This window comes from Juglans microcarpa x Juglans regia, chromosome 1D, assembly GCF_004785595.1.
Source record: "Juglans microcarpa x Juglans regia isolate MS1-56 chromosome 1D, Jm3101_v1.0, whole genome shotgun sequence".
NCBI classification, from domain to species: Eukaryota; Viridiplantae; Streptophyta; class Magnoliopsida; order Fagales; family Juglandaceae; genus Juglans; species Juglans microcarpa x Juglans regia.
The window spans coordinates 9042290-9058648 of NC_054594.1; the positions used below are offsets into that span (position 1 = coordinate 9042290).

General features: G+C 29.3%; 1 protein-coding gene across 1 annotated transcript; it reads left to right on the forward strand.

The window, feature by feature from the left end:
- The first annotated feature begins 7570 nt into the window (after positions 1-7570).
- LOC121243143 (WRKY transcription factor 22) lies at positions 7571-9431 on the forward strand. The gene is made up of 3 exons (XM_041141209.1): positions 7571-8218; positions 8395-8505; positions 8622-9431. Exons 1-3 carry the CDS (start codon positions 7797-7799, stop codon positions 9109-9111), a joined length of 1023 nt encoding a protein of 340 aa, XP_040997143.1. The 5' UTR covers positions 7571-7796; the 3' UTR covers positions 9112-9431.
- The last annotated feature ends 6928 nt before the right edge of the window (positions 9432-16359 follow it).

Consider the following 16359-nt stretch of genomic DNA (forward strand, 5'->3'; position numbering starts at 1 on the left):
TTTCATATGAGTAGAAGATTCCTTCTTAACTTCCTTGATATGTGACTGCTGAGTTGACGTTCCAATTTGAGCTTCATCATTGTTTCTCACTCTTGTCTACTATGTCTATTGCTCTTCATACGATGGCTGGCATGCATCCCCACCATACCTTTTATGACTGTAGCTTCCATTGTTTTTTGTAGGAGGAGCACATAACCATGCACCATATTGAGGTTGGCCAGCATTTGCACTTTTTCCTACTTTCACAATTGGTCTTGGAATGCTTGATCACCCCACACTGAAGATAGAAGTTTGGATGCTTTCATACTTAAATTGAACCCAAGTTTGCTTTCCATCAATGGTAAAAAAAAGTCCATCCCATTAAGAGTTTGCCCCAACCTAACCCTCTGTGATTTGTAGCAACTTCTAGCACTTTCCCTACACTATCACCAATCTGGTTTCCCACTGCTTGATTCATACATGCTAGAGGCATGTTATGAATCAACCAGAAAACTTCTTCATTAAATGGCAACTCACTTTGATGCATCAAACATATAAATCATATAAAAACTTCTATATAGCACATACTTCGAGAAATCTTAATAAATGCTTCTGCACACTCTTTTTTTATTTCAGTATTTTTAATAAAGACTGGTTGTGTTATAAGGAATTTTTGTACCTGACACTTCTTTTAAAATAAAAGAAAATATTTTTATGTCAAATTTGGTAGTAGCACTCCGGCTTCCCTGAGAAGTTTTAAAAGTGATTTTATTCTTAAACATAGGGAGCGAGGTATTATAGTTGGTATCAGAGCCTAGGTCGAAGATTCTCTAGACTTTTATAAAACAAAAAGGAAAATTTTACAAAGAAATATATTTTTAGACAATCAATCTCATTGGTAAGGCTGATATTTGTTTAGAATTGAATTGAATTTGGAGTGTATAATGGTTGACACGTAGCGTGCTAATGTGTACACCTGAAGGATTAGTGAGACATCAGATTAAAATATAAGACGATCAATTTTTTTTGAATATTAGGTTCAACTAAATGATTGAGGAGTAAAGAAACATGAAAAGCATGTGGCGGATAAGTATGCAAGTTATTTGAGGTCTAGCAACTTGAAAATGGAATTTCTATAAGGAGGAGCGTTTGTAATGACCCGGCCCAATAATTTTAAGGTTGGAATACTGATAATTTTCATTGGGCTTAAATTATATTTAATGGGCCTTATTGGATAAGCCTACGAGTGATCAATTATTGAGGTTAATTAGGAGTTTTAATAATTAGGCTCAATAACTAGGTTAAATCTGATTTAGTATTGAACGAGTTAGACTCATTTTAGAATTTAAAGATCGACCATTAGAAATTTATTTCAATTTAAAATTATCACTGATTGAAGTCCCCCACGCAGTTTTAGTTACTTCCAATCCTACATTGAATGAACTACTAGATCATGTTTTTAAATTCAAACTCTCTTCATAGATAATTATGACTGAGTGTTTAGCAGATTAGTGTCACTACATGTATTAACCGAGTCCAACTTAAATTCGTCGGCACCTTCTCCCAAATCTCTCTATAAAGATCTTCATTCCGTGTGTTGTTTAGAAAAGACCATAAGCCTCCATAAGTGCGGCGGCCAAACCCAAGATACCCAGTCCAGCATCGTATGTGTCCCACGTTCACCACGCCAATAGTCGACTGCCTCATTTCTCTTACAAAACCCCTCACGCTTTGTCTATCCTTCTAGTTCATGTGATTGATTTGGTGTTGGAAATATTGGATTAACGCTATAAGGTAAGTAACTTGATCATAAATTATGATTAGCATACGTTACCTAGTTATATATATTTTTTTATTAAAGTGATCAGCTCTTTGAAAGCTAGTGTTTATGTATCACACATGTCATTCATCATGCTTTATTCCACATATTATAATTTATAGTTATGTATGTATTATGCATTTCATGCATCTCATGTTGCATAAGATACGTAACCTTTCATAAGATCAAGTGTAAAATAAGCTTAGAACAGTTAATCAGATGACTATTTAGATGCATTGTACTAATGCAATTTATTGGTGGATGTGCAAGTCACGGAATTAAGTGTGGTCCACCATAATATGCTAGAATACTGTTAGCGGCTCCCCTTGCGGCCATGGGATGTGGGGCCAGTAATCAATCTTGCACCCAAAATTAAGTGTGTGGGTCAGTATGATAAGTAAGATAAGTAAAAAAAGTCAAGATAAGTCATGCATGTCATAGCATACGTAAGAACAACCATGATTTTAAGTTCTCTGCATGAAATATTTTTTTCACTCTCTTTTATGATTTTAGTATTTTTAATAAATAATGATTATATTATAAGGAATCTTTGCACCTAACACTTCCTTTAGATTAAAAGAAAATATTTTTAAATCAAGTTCAGTAATAGCCCTTTGACTTTTTAGAGAATTTCTAAAAGTGATTTTATTCTTAAACTTGGGGAGTGGGGTGTTACAACAAGCCTCCGAACTCCATAACTGCTTTACGTGGGTTGCCTTTAGGAATGAATCAATGGGCTCAGCCACTGCTTGAGATGGACCTAGGGAGTCGACAGGCACCCTAACCACTTGGTGAGGGTTACAACAAACAAACTCTGACTTTAACTCCAAAATGACAATACCAACATGAAAGCGCCCCAAGGGGCAAGAAATATGCTAGCAACAATGAAAGAAAAAAACAATCGCAAGAATGAAATATGTGCTCTTTGCTAACAATAGATATGCAATTATCAGTCATGCACTCGATTATAAGGCAAATGCTTGCACAAACAAACTTCTCAAAGGGTCATCCTCGAATGCCCTTAAATGAATTACACAAGTATCCTTAAGGTATGCTCTCGGAGATTTTCATTCTATTATACAATGGAAAACTAGGGACAAGTTCCTAAAATTTATTTTTCTAAAGCTTTCATAAATTATCTCTATCGTGATTGACTTCAAGATTATCAAGACTTTCTTGTTGGACAAATCAACCTTAAAAATCGTGGGCATATGTCGGATATAAAATGAGATGCGTCTAGCCCATTAGAAACTCATCACTAATAATAAAAGAAATTATAAAGACTAGGAAGATATAAAGCCAAGAGATGAGCTAAGGAAGAGATAAAGACAGAAGCAGTTGACTGAGATACAAAAGTGTGAAAATGGCATAAGGCAAGTAGGATTCAATTACTATAAAGAAGGAAAAAACCTTCTTTAAAGGGAGAAGATCTTTACAAATCTCTAGACTTCTTGTAATACAGAGATGATTCCTCCGAAATTCTACAAGAACGACGTCTTCTTCAATCTCCCTCAAACCTTATTTCTTCTTTCGTATTGAGAGCTATTTAAACTCGTGCGAGACTGTAAAATAATTAGACATAGTGAATTTTACCTCCAAACTGCCTGTGAACATAAATTTTTATGCCGAACCACATAAATTTTTACGTCTCTCTATTAATATTTTATATACTTTATTTATTATTTATTTCATAAATGAGCATGCAAGTATTGCACTAACACCTAAGCCATTATCGTGGGTCATTCAACCATATTATTAGACTTTGGCCATATCTCATGAGAGTTCTTATTTTTATTTTTAGAAGCTATAAAATATAATATAGCTGGTGGGTGTGTAAAATCATCTTCTTTTTTTTTTTTTTTTTATCTTTTTTGAGTGGAATTCTTTGCCCCTGCTTTCATCCAAAAACAAAATCTTGACAAGTCTATTATAAGAATTAATACTTAGAAACTGCTGCCCAACTAACAGCAATATTGTGCCTTAATCCAAGAGCAAGATTTTGATATTAATTAAATATTGTATGGTAAACGGCTATATATATATATATATAACAAACAAGTACAACTTGACCCAAAAAAATGTCATGCAACTTGATGGAAGAAATCCGACGTGATTGAAGGAGAGAGATCAGCTCAACTTGAAAGACCATGTGAGACGGGTCAACACAAACGAAATTGCAGACTTGCAGCCATGTCAATGTCCCCACACGCTTCTTCATGCCTCAAAGGCCTTATGCATGCCACCCACTTCTATATTTGCATGCATTCAACAAATTAACATTATTTATCTACGTTTTTTAAGCAACATTTTCTTGCTTATTGATCGTAATTGATATCTATATATGGGCAAGGAAAAATGAAAAAGTCTTTCGCATATAAAAATGTGATTGGTGAAAAGAAGTATAAAAATATTTAAGTAAAATATTGAAATCCTACATCTAAAAAAATCTTATTAATGTCTCATTTGTTTTTACAGATGAGATGAGATGAGATAAAAGTTAAAAAATTGAATAAAGTATTGTTAGAATATATTTTTTAATATTATTTTTGTTTTGAGATTTGAAAAAGTTGAATTGTTTATTTTATTTTGTATTAGAAGTTAGGAAAGTTGTAATGATTAAATGAGATGAGATGATATATTTTCTGAAAACAAACGAGAAAATAAATTTATAAGCTGATATAATTTAATTTAATACATTATATCTGTTTTTTAATATAAAAAAATTATTTGAAAATCTAAGATATCAAATAAAATCACTTCAATATATAAATTTTATTGTTAAAATATTTTTTTATCCCTCAAAAATCTTTCTAAAATTATAAATAGGGAGGGAATATATAATTTAATAATGCTAAATATAGTCTAGGGTGTGCAAATATCGTACACTCCCTTTAAAAAAAGTAGGATTTACTATTAAAAAATTTATTTTTTCATATGAGTTCCAAATTGAATAAAGATAGATATAGTCATGCATTATACAAAAGCCGCACACTCCTTATGAAAAAGTGAGTAAATATAAGATCAACATGAAAAAATAATTTTTTTAATAGTAGACTTCACTCTTTTTTAAAAAATACTTGCATAACCCATAACTATATCTAGCATTACTTAGCATCGGATGTCACAAGCATCCCCTCCAGATAGGACTGTAATCGAGCTGAGCCGAGCCAGTCTTTACCTTGCCGAGCTCGGCTCGACTCAAAATATTTGAGGGCTCGAGTTTGAGATTTTTATTTATTCTTTGTTCGAGTTCAACTTAGTAAGCTAAATTTTCAACTCGAGCTCGAGCTTAACTCAAATTGTTTATTTTTTTTTATTTTTTGAATAAGATTTAATAATTAATAAATTAGATAGATAAAAAATGAAAAATCTAGTATTGAATTTGTACAACTAACAAGTAGAATTTCTATTGAATTATAAGATTTTAAAAATTTATAGAAAATTAATATCTAAGGTAGTTGATATTTATCTATAATAATAATATATTATATGCCTACAGAAATTATTAATACATACATATAATATGATAGCAAATATTTATTTCATATATGGTTCTCACATACTCGTATATGAAATTATTAAATCTTATCGGCTAATTATTATACAAATTATAAAATATAACTATGAAATATATTCAATATAGACATTTGTAATTAAGTTACATATTATATATTTAATTATAAAAGTGATATACTTATATTATTAACTAATACATACACACATATATATATGTACATACACATAAGTATATTTATATATTTATCAATACATGAATGAACTTTAATCGAGTCGAACTAACGAGTCGATTCGAACATAAACGAGTGGGCTTTAACAAGTTTTAGTTTAGTCAAGTCGAATTTTATCAAATATATATTATTTATTAATCAAGCGAATATTTACTTTTACAAAAATTTTTATTTTTTTTATTTATCAAATTCAATTTGAGTTTAGATCGACGAATATCAAGCAAACTATAGAACAGACTCCATTATTTATAGCCCTACCTCCAGATTATAAATATAATAATGTTAAAGTCACAGGCCACGCGATGCTTTTAACACTATGCGAATCTTTCCAAAAATGGACGAACGGCCAACAAATCTGCAAGCTGTCACCAAACCTCACGTTTAATTCCTACACCGTCGATCCTGGCCCTCCATTGTCTCTCAGTGTGAACTTCCCCCAGCCGTTTGATCACCCCGAAAAATTCTGACCGTAGTTTTTTCGGACCGATTCCTCCTTACTCGAGTAGAGAGAAAAGTGGAACTCGCCGGCTACAGCAACCACATGGCGGCACGTCAAGAGAGAATGAGATTGATTTTTTTTCCCCCGAAATGGGTTTGATCTTTAGTGCAGATTTTTCGTAATGGAGTTGATTGAATTATTCTCATCTAGAAAAATGTTAAATATAATTAAAAAAAATTTATAAAAATTTAATTTCTTCATATGTCAGTTATTAATATGCTAAAAATCATAAAGTTTAAAAAAATAATTAACAAAATAAATTTTGTAAATAAAAGTATAAATAAAACTATAAGTATAATTTTTAAGTTTTTTTTATTTTTCTTTCCGTAAAATGCCTTGCCAAATAAAAGTTTCATGCCAAATTCAAGTTCATTGACAACTATTTTTAGCAAATTTTTAAAGGAAATCTTTGGTGAATGCGATTTCTTAGAATATACTTGTCTTTGTGAATTGAATACTACACAATCAAACATCTAAATGATGGGAGTTTCTTTATTTATGTGAAAAATAAAATTGATAATTGATTATGATAAAAATGGGTTTGATCACGTTATCTTAATTCTAATGAAAAAAATAAAAATAACCCCTTATTCACCTTGAAAATCAAATAATGATGAAAAGAACAAACACTTATATTTATTTATAGCCTTCTTATTCGTTCAAAAGAGTTAAAAATAAAGAGAAATAAATGTATAAAGTAAATTATATAATATTTACTGAATATTTAATACGGTATAAATAATAAATATTTTTTTATATACATTTTATATTGTAATTTTTCTTTTACATTGAAAATAAAAAGTTATTCTATTTCCAAACTGATATCTAGAGTACATAATCAAATTTATTTAAATAGTAAGAGTTGATGATTTAATTTATAATATTTAAATTTTAAAAGTTTTTTTCAAATTAGATTATGTTATATAAATATTTTTTTAGATATGTTATCACACCAATTTATTAATAAAAAATTCAAAAATAATCTATAAAAAAATTCTAATCATTTAATAAATTGGACATGTAATTAATTAAATGGATAGAAAAAAAAGGATTCAAAACGATGGGAAAATCATCTTAAATTCCTTATTACATAATGAAAAGAAAAGAAAAAGATTCCAACACGTTGGAAGAAAGCGCGTGAGGCACGTAGTCGTTACCAACCCACTAAATTCAGCATCTCATGATTTTGACGAGAGCACCCAAAAATAAAAATTTCAGTGGCCTCCCCTCTTTCATCTTCCCTTCTCTCACACACACTCTCTCTCTCTCTTTGTCGGTAAAACTCAGTGACTCACGAGGCAGCATACGCACTTTACGAAGGAAAAGCGCGTGCCTGAGAAAATTTTCTCGTCAGAATTCAGCATCCCAGACATCCCAGCTTTGACATTTTCACAAGTCAACACCCCCCCCCCCCCCCCAAAAAACCAGTTTTTTAATGTTTTAAAGAAAAAAAAGCACAAAAGATAAGCATAGAGATGCCAAACTGCCCTGTGTCTGACACGCCCTCTCTCTTTTTCTCTAGCTCCTGTGGAAACCCACTTTTTCTTCTCTCTCTATATAAACATGTCTTTATATAATACATTCTCCCCCTCATTACACTCTTTATAGCCTTTTCTTCCTTTCCTTCCTATTCTCTCTCTCCTCAAAAAGTCAGCGCCTTGTTTTGTCCCTCTCCCCTCTCTCTCTCTCTCTGTCTTTCCTCAAACAGCGTTAGCAGAGACAAAGGTACAGATTCACAGGCTTTGTCTAGACTATGGAGGAAGATTGGGATCTTCAAGCTGTGGTCAGAGGCTGTGCCTCCACCGGCGCCACCTCTTCCTCCTCTACCGCCGCCGCCACTACTACTGCTTCTTTTCTGGGAAATTTCCGTTCAAATTCCTGGTTTTCTGATTTTGGTGGCGTTGGTGAACAAGCCTGCAGCCAGCTTCTCTCATTCCCAGATCCTTTTGAAGCGAGATATGTTTCTGAGGAATTGCATGAGCTTTACAAGCCTTTCTTCCCCAAACCCCAGCCTCTCTCTCCTCAAACCTCACCCAATATCTCGCCCTTCTCTTCCCTTTCCTCTTTCACTGCATCATCCAAAGCCCAAACACAGCAGCCGCATCCGCAGCATCAGCAACAATTGCCTAAGCAGTCTCAAGCCGGTTCTGGGACCAGCCAGAGGTCCAAAAGAAGGTAGTTATATATTTTAGCCTTAATTTCTATCTTAATCGTAAACCAGAAAACTGAGATTTGTAAAGAAAAAAAATCCCACTTTTCAATATCTACTCTTTGATTGAGACTAATATATAATTTCCCATTTTGTGAAAATATGATCTCTGGTTGATAATTCCTAGATTTTTCTGTTTCAGGAAGAACTTGCTAAAGAAGGTTTGTCAAGTACCAGCAGAGGGTCTCTCTTCAGATATATGGGCTTGGCGTAAATATGGTCAAAAACCCATCAAAGGCTCCCCATATCCCAGGTTGGTCTCTTCAAATCTCACCCTTATTTTTCAAGTAATTCATCTTCCAGAAAACTGTTATTTACATTAATTTAACTTAATTTTTTTGTTTGTTGATATTCTTCTTTGAATAATAGGGGCTATTATAGATGTAGCAGCTCGAAGGGATGCTTGGCCCGGAAACAAGTGGAGCGGAACCGTTCCGACCCGGGAATGTTCATAGTCACGTACACAGCTGAGCACAACCACCCTGCACCCACGCACCGAAACTCACTCGCCGGATCCACAAGACAGAAGCCTTTCCAGAACCAAACGGTCCCAGGCTCCTCCGACGACTCCAAAAAACCCAACTCAACCAAGCCCTCTTCGCCGGCAACTTCCATGGAGGACGAGCTTGGTCTACCCCAGAGTACAACCACTGACAGCAAGGAAGAAAGCAGAGAAGAGAGGGAGGACGTGGTCGAGGACGAGGAAGAAGACGAGTTTGGGATATCGGACGTGGTTCTGAGCGATGATTTCTTTGTGGGTTTGGAGGGGCTCGTCGGTCCGGCCTCCGAAGACTGCTTCTCCGATCACCTGCCGGCAACCTTCGCTCTTCCCAACTGGGTGGCCAACAATGCCGGCTGACTTGGGACATGTCAAAATGCGACATGGATTATGCTTTTTGTGATACACACCGTTTAGAGAGAGAGAGAGAGATCATAGAGAGAAAAGAGTTACTATTATGTAACGTTCTGGTGGAATCTTCAATTTAACAATGTTTTAGTGAGTGAGTCTAGGGGAAAAAGGAGTGATTCTGTGTCTTTGAGAGACTGGGGGAATGCAGAAGAAGTTGGGTAGCTAGATAGATAATTGCTTATCTTTTTGGCCAAAGTAGAATTTAGTGATTAGTTGATTCCCTTTGTTAACTTTGATTAATTTGATTCGCTTTGTTACTTTGATCGATACCACCTTTTTCTTTTTCTTTCTTTGTGTTGTTGATTTTTGCTTGTGTTTGGTTTTGATTGATTGTCAATTTTGTGTCGAGTTTGATTGGCAAACTCCGTCCCCCAAAATCATACGTGAATGATACACAATTATATATGTGTATGTGTGCCCATGATGAAGAGATTTGGTATAAATTGGATTAGGTTTATAACCTATCCATGATTTAGTGCTCCTACATTGTTTAATCGATCCATAAAAACTTCATATAGGATAATGTTGTCTTGATTATCTCAAAAGGGTCGAGTTGATTGTCTTGATAACTCCCAATACCTCTTCTCTTTGTTAAGGACCCGCAAAGAAGAAATCGACGCATAAAATAGATGCTATAATTTTATTAATAGAGAGTGTGCGGTGTAAAAGTCTTATAAATAGAATTATTATTTTATTAATGTCCGTAAATAATTAAATGATTAATAAATATTATAATTTATTCTTTTCATACGTGAGCCTCACCTCTCTCTACTACCATTATTATATACTATAAGAAAAGTATATAAGAAACAAATATTTATAATAAATTATTTACGATGATAATAACTATTTGTAATGAAAATAAATTACTTTTGACAAAAAATAATTATTTTTATAGAAAATAACTGATCACAAATAAACAGTTTTCTTATAACATGATCTTTAATAGTCAATATTAACTATAGAAGTTCATCAAGTGCGAAGATTTTAGGATAACTCTCTCTTGTAACCTCTTAATGACGAAAATAGCTTTCTTTTTTCATTACATTGAATGTGGGTCATAAAATGAAAAAGAAGACAAATTTCGATTGGAGTATAGTACATAAAATTAATTAAACTATCACTGTCCCATTAAATGAAAGGCGGAATTTGAATACACAAGGAAATAATGTTTTTTTTAGAAGATTAATATAATCTTATTAAAGAGCAAAAAAACTATTTGCAATTCAATTTTTTTACACATCCAACAAATAATTGAAGTAGATCTCATAATGATGAGTAATGTTTAACGTTTTTTATAATTATAATAGGTTTAAGTGTGTAAACTTAGCAACACTCCATTAGAAAAAATATATGTTTCTCACGTGTTGAAAGAAGTAACCATATAGATTTACTTCTAACCAATCCATATTTTACTCTCTCCCCATTTGAGACCGTCAAGTTTGGACAAAGAATTTTAGAGGATCTTTTTCCATTATATGACAATCTCATTTTCAAGATCATATAAAATCTATACTGCATCTAAATCCAAGTAACTATGTAATAAACTTGCTCACACTCACTATAGAAAAAAGAAAATTTCTTATAAAATTATGCTTTAGATATTTTTCAAAGATCATGACGAATCTGATGTTTTTATGGTGAATAAAGCTTATTTGGAAAGTGAGATTAATTATCCCATCTCGTATAAAAATTTCTCATAATTTTCTTTCGAAACATTACTTAGGATATGTTTGGGTGTCAAACACATCTCACCTTATCTTAAACCAATTATTAATGAGATTCACTATTTTTTCAATTTCTTATAAATAGTTAAATATATCTCAACATATTTTATACCTTCAAACACATCTCAATGAGATCAATAAAACATTATTATTCACAAATCGATTTAGATCATCTGAGATCATTTCAACACCCAAACGTAGCCTCAAACATAAACACTTTTTAATTTAAATTTTTAACTTTTTTCATCTAATCATTATAATTTTTTTAATTTCTAAACAAAATACAAAAAACAATGATAAATAATTTGTACAAACTCTAAATAGACAAGTCTCGCGTAGCCCATTTGTAAAAAAGTAGAAACTATCATGAAAGTGTTAAAAAACATTATGTTTTAGTTGGATCTACATTTTTACAAAAAGCTTACACAAACTTTGTTTATTTGATGCTTGTACTTACCATTACTAAAAAAAATTACAATTTTTTCAAATTTCAAAACAAAAATAATATTCAAACAATATTTTAACTTGATAATACTTTTATTCAACTTTTTTTATCTCAATTTTTCAAACTCAATAAAACATCTTAACTCAAACCATCTCATAACTATTCACAGAATTATTATCTCATCTCATTAGCCAAACATGCTCTTAAGAGTTTCAAGGCCTAGTTTAGATGTTGAGATTAGATGAGATGAAAAATCTATGAATAATAATGAAATGATTTTTAAATAGTAGTGAAATAGTTTTAATTAATATGTTTTATGAGATTTTGAGAAATGAGAGAGAAAAAGTTGAATAAAAATATTATGAAGTTAAAATATTGTTATAATATAATTTTTGCAATTTGATTTTTTTTTTGTTTAAAAGTTTAAGAAAGTTATAACGATTAAATGAAAAATAAATAAAAAATTTAAAATTGAAAACTATTTATATAAGTGATATTTGTATTTTGAGATGAGATGAGAAATATGTGAATAGTAGAAAGTTAAAAAAGGGTTAGAATATAATTTTTTAATATAATTATTGTTTTGAGATATGAGAAATTTGAATTGTTTTTCGTATTTTGTTTAAAAGTTTGAAAAGTTATAATCATTAGATGAAAAAGTTGAAATATTAAAAATCTAAAATTGAAAAGTATTTATGTTTAAATGATATTTAAATATTAAAATCAAATGAAATGAGATAAGATGTGATGAGATGATTTCAAAGGATATTAGAAATAAACAGGAGTAAAATATTGATTGAATTCAGCTAAGAGTATTCTCGTTGAATCGATCAAATGCAAAATTCAAATTTTAGCTAATATCCCATGAGTTTGCATTTGCCTATTTCATTCAAATTTAATTCCCAAATTGGATTATTCATTTAGTCTCTATATAATAATAAAATATTATTAAATTAATAATTATTAATATATTTAATTTGTTTTTATCACATTTTATAGTTCTACCAATTAAATGTTAATAATAATTATATTCTAGTTAAATTAATATTAAATATTAATAATAATTATATTCTAATTGAATTAATTTATCTTTATCACATTTTATATTTAAAATAATATAAATCGAACCAAATTTGTTAATTACAAAAAACACCTACATATTTATTGAGAGGAGTGATAAATAAATATTGTAGTGTTTGGCTAAATTACTGTATACCCACATATTTGATGAGTTAGTTAATGTCTAAATTTATATAAACATGCCTAATTTAATGTGGAATATGTTAAGTGTCTTGTTAGGTAAATTTGACTAAAGTTGGATCAGGCCAATGAGAGTGGGGGGCGTGTCCAAGGTGCTACTCACTTTACCTGCATTTAATTTATTTCTTTAGACTATCTTCTGAAGTCAATTTTCACTGCCATACGCAAATATTCAACGTATTGGCAAACGTACAAAGAGGACTTTTGATTTCAATTTTTTTTTTTTTGGACGACTTTGGCATGATCTTGACTGCTTTAAAAATGATAGATATATAAGTTTTTATATAATTATATTTTCAATCAGAGGTATTTTTATAAAATAATTTATAAAAAATAATTTTCTTTTATATAAATAATCTCATTTTAAAATAAGAATACATACAAACTTGTAAAAGAGATTGCACCTGTATCTATGATTGTATAATTTTTGTCATAACGGCTAGTCTAGGTCTAGACCTACTCGAAATAAGAAGGGGTTTGAGATTATCTTTGGTCACGATGATCTCAACATAGACACTTATTAATTTTAAATTTTTGATTTTTTTACTTAATAATTATCTAATTATTATAATTTTTTCAAACTTCTAAACAAAACATAAAAAATAATTCAATTTTTTTAAATTTTAAAATAAAAATAATATTAAGAATAATATTTAACTTTATAATATTTTTATTTAACATCTTAACTTAAACTATTTTCCTACTATTAAAAAATTATTTCATTATTATTCACATATCTTTCATCTCATCTCAACATCCAAATAAGAGGTAATAAGTTTTATTATTTTTTAATCTAAAAAATTCTTATAATTTAAAGAAAAATATATGCGAATTTTATGATATTATATACTAGCCATAGAGAACATAAATTCCAAAATTAATTGGGAGCCCTAGATGTTATGATTTTAGAGGAGATTATTATAATCAAATCAATATCTAATAGTCAATGAAACATCCATTAATATATCTTTAAGGGCTGAGTTAGTATAATAATAATTTGATATTTTTATATATTCATTTCTCACGTATATTATGCTTTATATGTAATCTAAAAAAGCATTATAAACATAATCCAATTTTCATTATTAACACAAATTACAGTAACAAAATATCATAAATTATACATATGAATTTTTCCCCTTTAATAAAAAACAAAACATGATTATAATTGTTCTAAGGTAAAACAACGGAGCTCAAGGAGGAAAAAAAAAAAGGCATGCGTATAAAGGAGAAAGTGATGGGTACAAATGAGTACAAAAGAAAGATTTCATTCTATCATGAGTTTTTTAGTACATATATTATATTTTAAGAAAGCTTTTAGGGCCAAACTTTAAGTTTTTTTTTTTTTTTGGTAAATAAAATTGATTATAAGATTTGGATTTAGATCAATCTATATTGCTAAATATATGAAGTTTAAAATTTTCAAAAAGAAAATATTTTTATTACAAATCTTTTGGGTAGTGAAAGAGGTTATAATAATCTTTTGGTAAGGGCCAAGATTATTATTATTATTATTATTATTATATTATTATTATTATTATTATTATTATTATTATTATTATTATTATTATTATTATTATTATTATTATTATTCTAAAAGGGAATATTATATTAGGAAAGATCAATGTAGCACGAGACCGGTTTCAAGAAGAACAAACAAGTTTTTCTATTTTTTCTGTTTTGTTTTCATTTATTTTTTTGATATTCTTAAATATTTTTTAAAAAAGAAAAAAAATTCACAACATTGATAAAAAATAATTCGTTAATCACTAATTAAAACGAAAAATACAAAAAAACACTGTTGGGAGAAAAAGTTTGGACCCATTATCGGGTCCAAGCATTTCTCATTAGGAAATGGCGTGACATCGTGTCCCTCCTCCAACAAAATAAGGAATTGTTTGAAAATTGATCTCATTTTATAATTTTCATCTCATCTCATTTTATCTTATTTTTAAATATAATTTAAATACAAAATTTTAAAACTAATCATTACAATTTTTTTAAAATAATCATTACATCAATTTTCTCAAACTTTCAAATAAAAAAATAAAAATAATTCAACTGTTTCAAATCTCTAAACAAAAATAATATTATAAAACTAGATTCTAACAATATTTTAACTTTATAATATTTTTTCTTTAATTTTTTCTCTCTCCTTTTCCAAAACCCAAAAAATACTCAATTCAAACTATCTCACTATTATTTACAAGTTATCTCGCTATTATTAACAAACTATTTTATTATTATTCATAAAATTTCCATCTCATTCCCAATCAAGCCTTAAAAGGAATCCATTATCTACATAATTTTTAGGCTTCGTTTGGTAAGTAAAATTCATCTCAATTGATCATTACAATTTTTTCAAATTTCAATACAAAAATATAATAAATAATTGAACTTTTTCAAATCCTAAAATAATAATAATATTAAAAAATAATATTCTAACAATATCTTATCATCTCAACTCAACTCAGTTCAACATTCAAATGCAACCTTAAATTATCTTCTTTAAAACCTATTGAGCCACTCACCATTCCTATAATTAGTTTTATCGCTTAATTTTATGATGTTAAAAATGTTTTTTATTTTTATTTTTTTGCTGTAAGCAATTTATTACTTCTTGCTGATTAGTAATTTTAAAAGCAATAATTTTTTGGGGTACACTGTTATCAACGATCCTAAAGCTTTTGTATTGATGATTAAGTTCTTTGAGAAGAAAAATGCTTCTCCCATCGAGAGAATTATGATTATGTATATATATTTTTTATAATTAAAAAGGTATTTTTTTAATGAGTTTGTCATTTTTTTCCAAATATCTAAATAGGTTTAAAAGATATTTAAAATAAAAAATAAAAAAGTGTAATTTACATTGTCGGTAATAACGGTAAATGCAAAAATCACATTTCACGACTGGCGCCTAACATTGTCCTCTTAATAAACTTTTTTTTTTTATTTTTTTTTATTTTTTTTTAAGGAAAGTCCTCTTAATAAACTTTTCGAATAGTATCGAGGATGATTCTGACCACAAATTAAAAGGAATGTGAAAGAAAGAAGAATGCTAAACCATTATGAATATTGTTACATCAAGCTGACGATGAAATAGTGAAAGGAGGATTATTTTTGTAGTGATGAATGATGATGTATTTATAGCCATATGTGTCTACCGCTATGGTATCAAAACTATAAGTGTAAATTAACGAGCCGTATTGATAGAATTGTAGTTCTCCTTAATAGTTTATGGTTAGAGTTTTCATTGGAAATCGATGTTATTGGATCTTAAGTGTAGATTTTCAAGAAATTAAAGTCTCGTTCATTTTCATAAAACTTCTTATCTCATCTCATTTCATCTAATCATTACAAGGTTTTTAAATTTTCACACAAAATAAAATAAAAAATTTAATTTTTTTAAATATTAAAACAAAAATAGTATTAAAACATATATTCTAATAATATTTTATGAGCAATGCTTCATCCACCGAGTATATAGCACGAGAAGGGTCCAGATAAGAGCAAAAAAAATTTTTATTTTTATTTTTTTCATTCATTTTTTTAACCCTTATACATTTTTTAAAAACAAACCACAATCGGGAGCCAACTATCAATAAGAGTAGCATTTTTTATATTTTATTTAACTTTCAACTTTTATCTTAACTCATCTCATCATATTATATCTGTAAAAACAAACAAGACCTTAATATATGTTTAAATTTGAAGACAGTAGAATCTACTGTGAAAAAAAATGTCTATCACAACAAGTTTCACTAC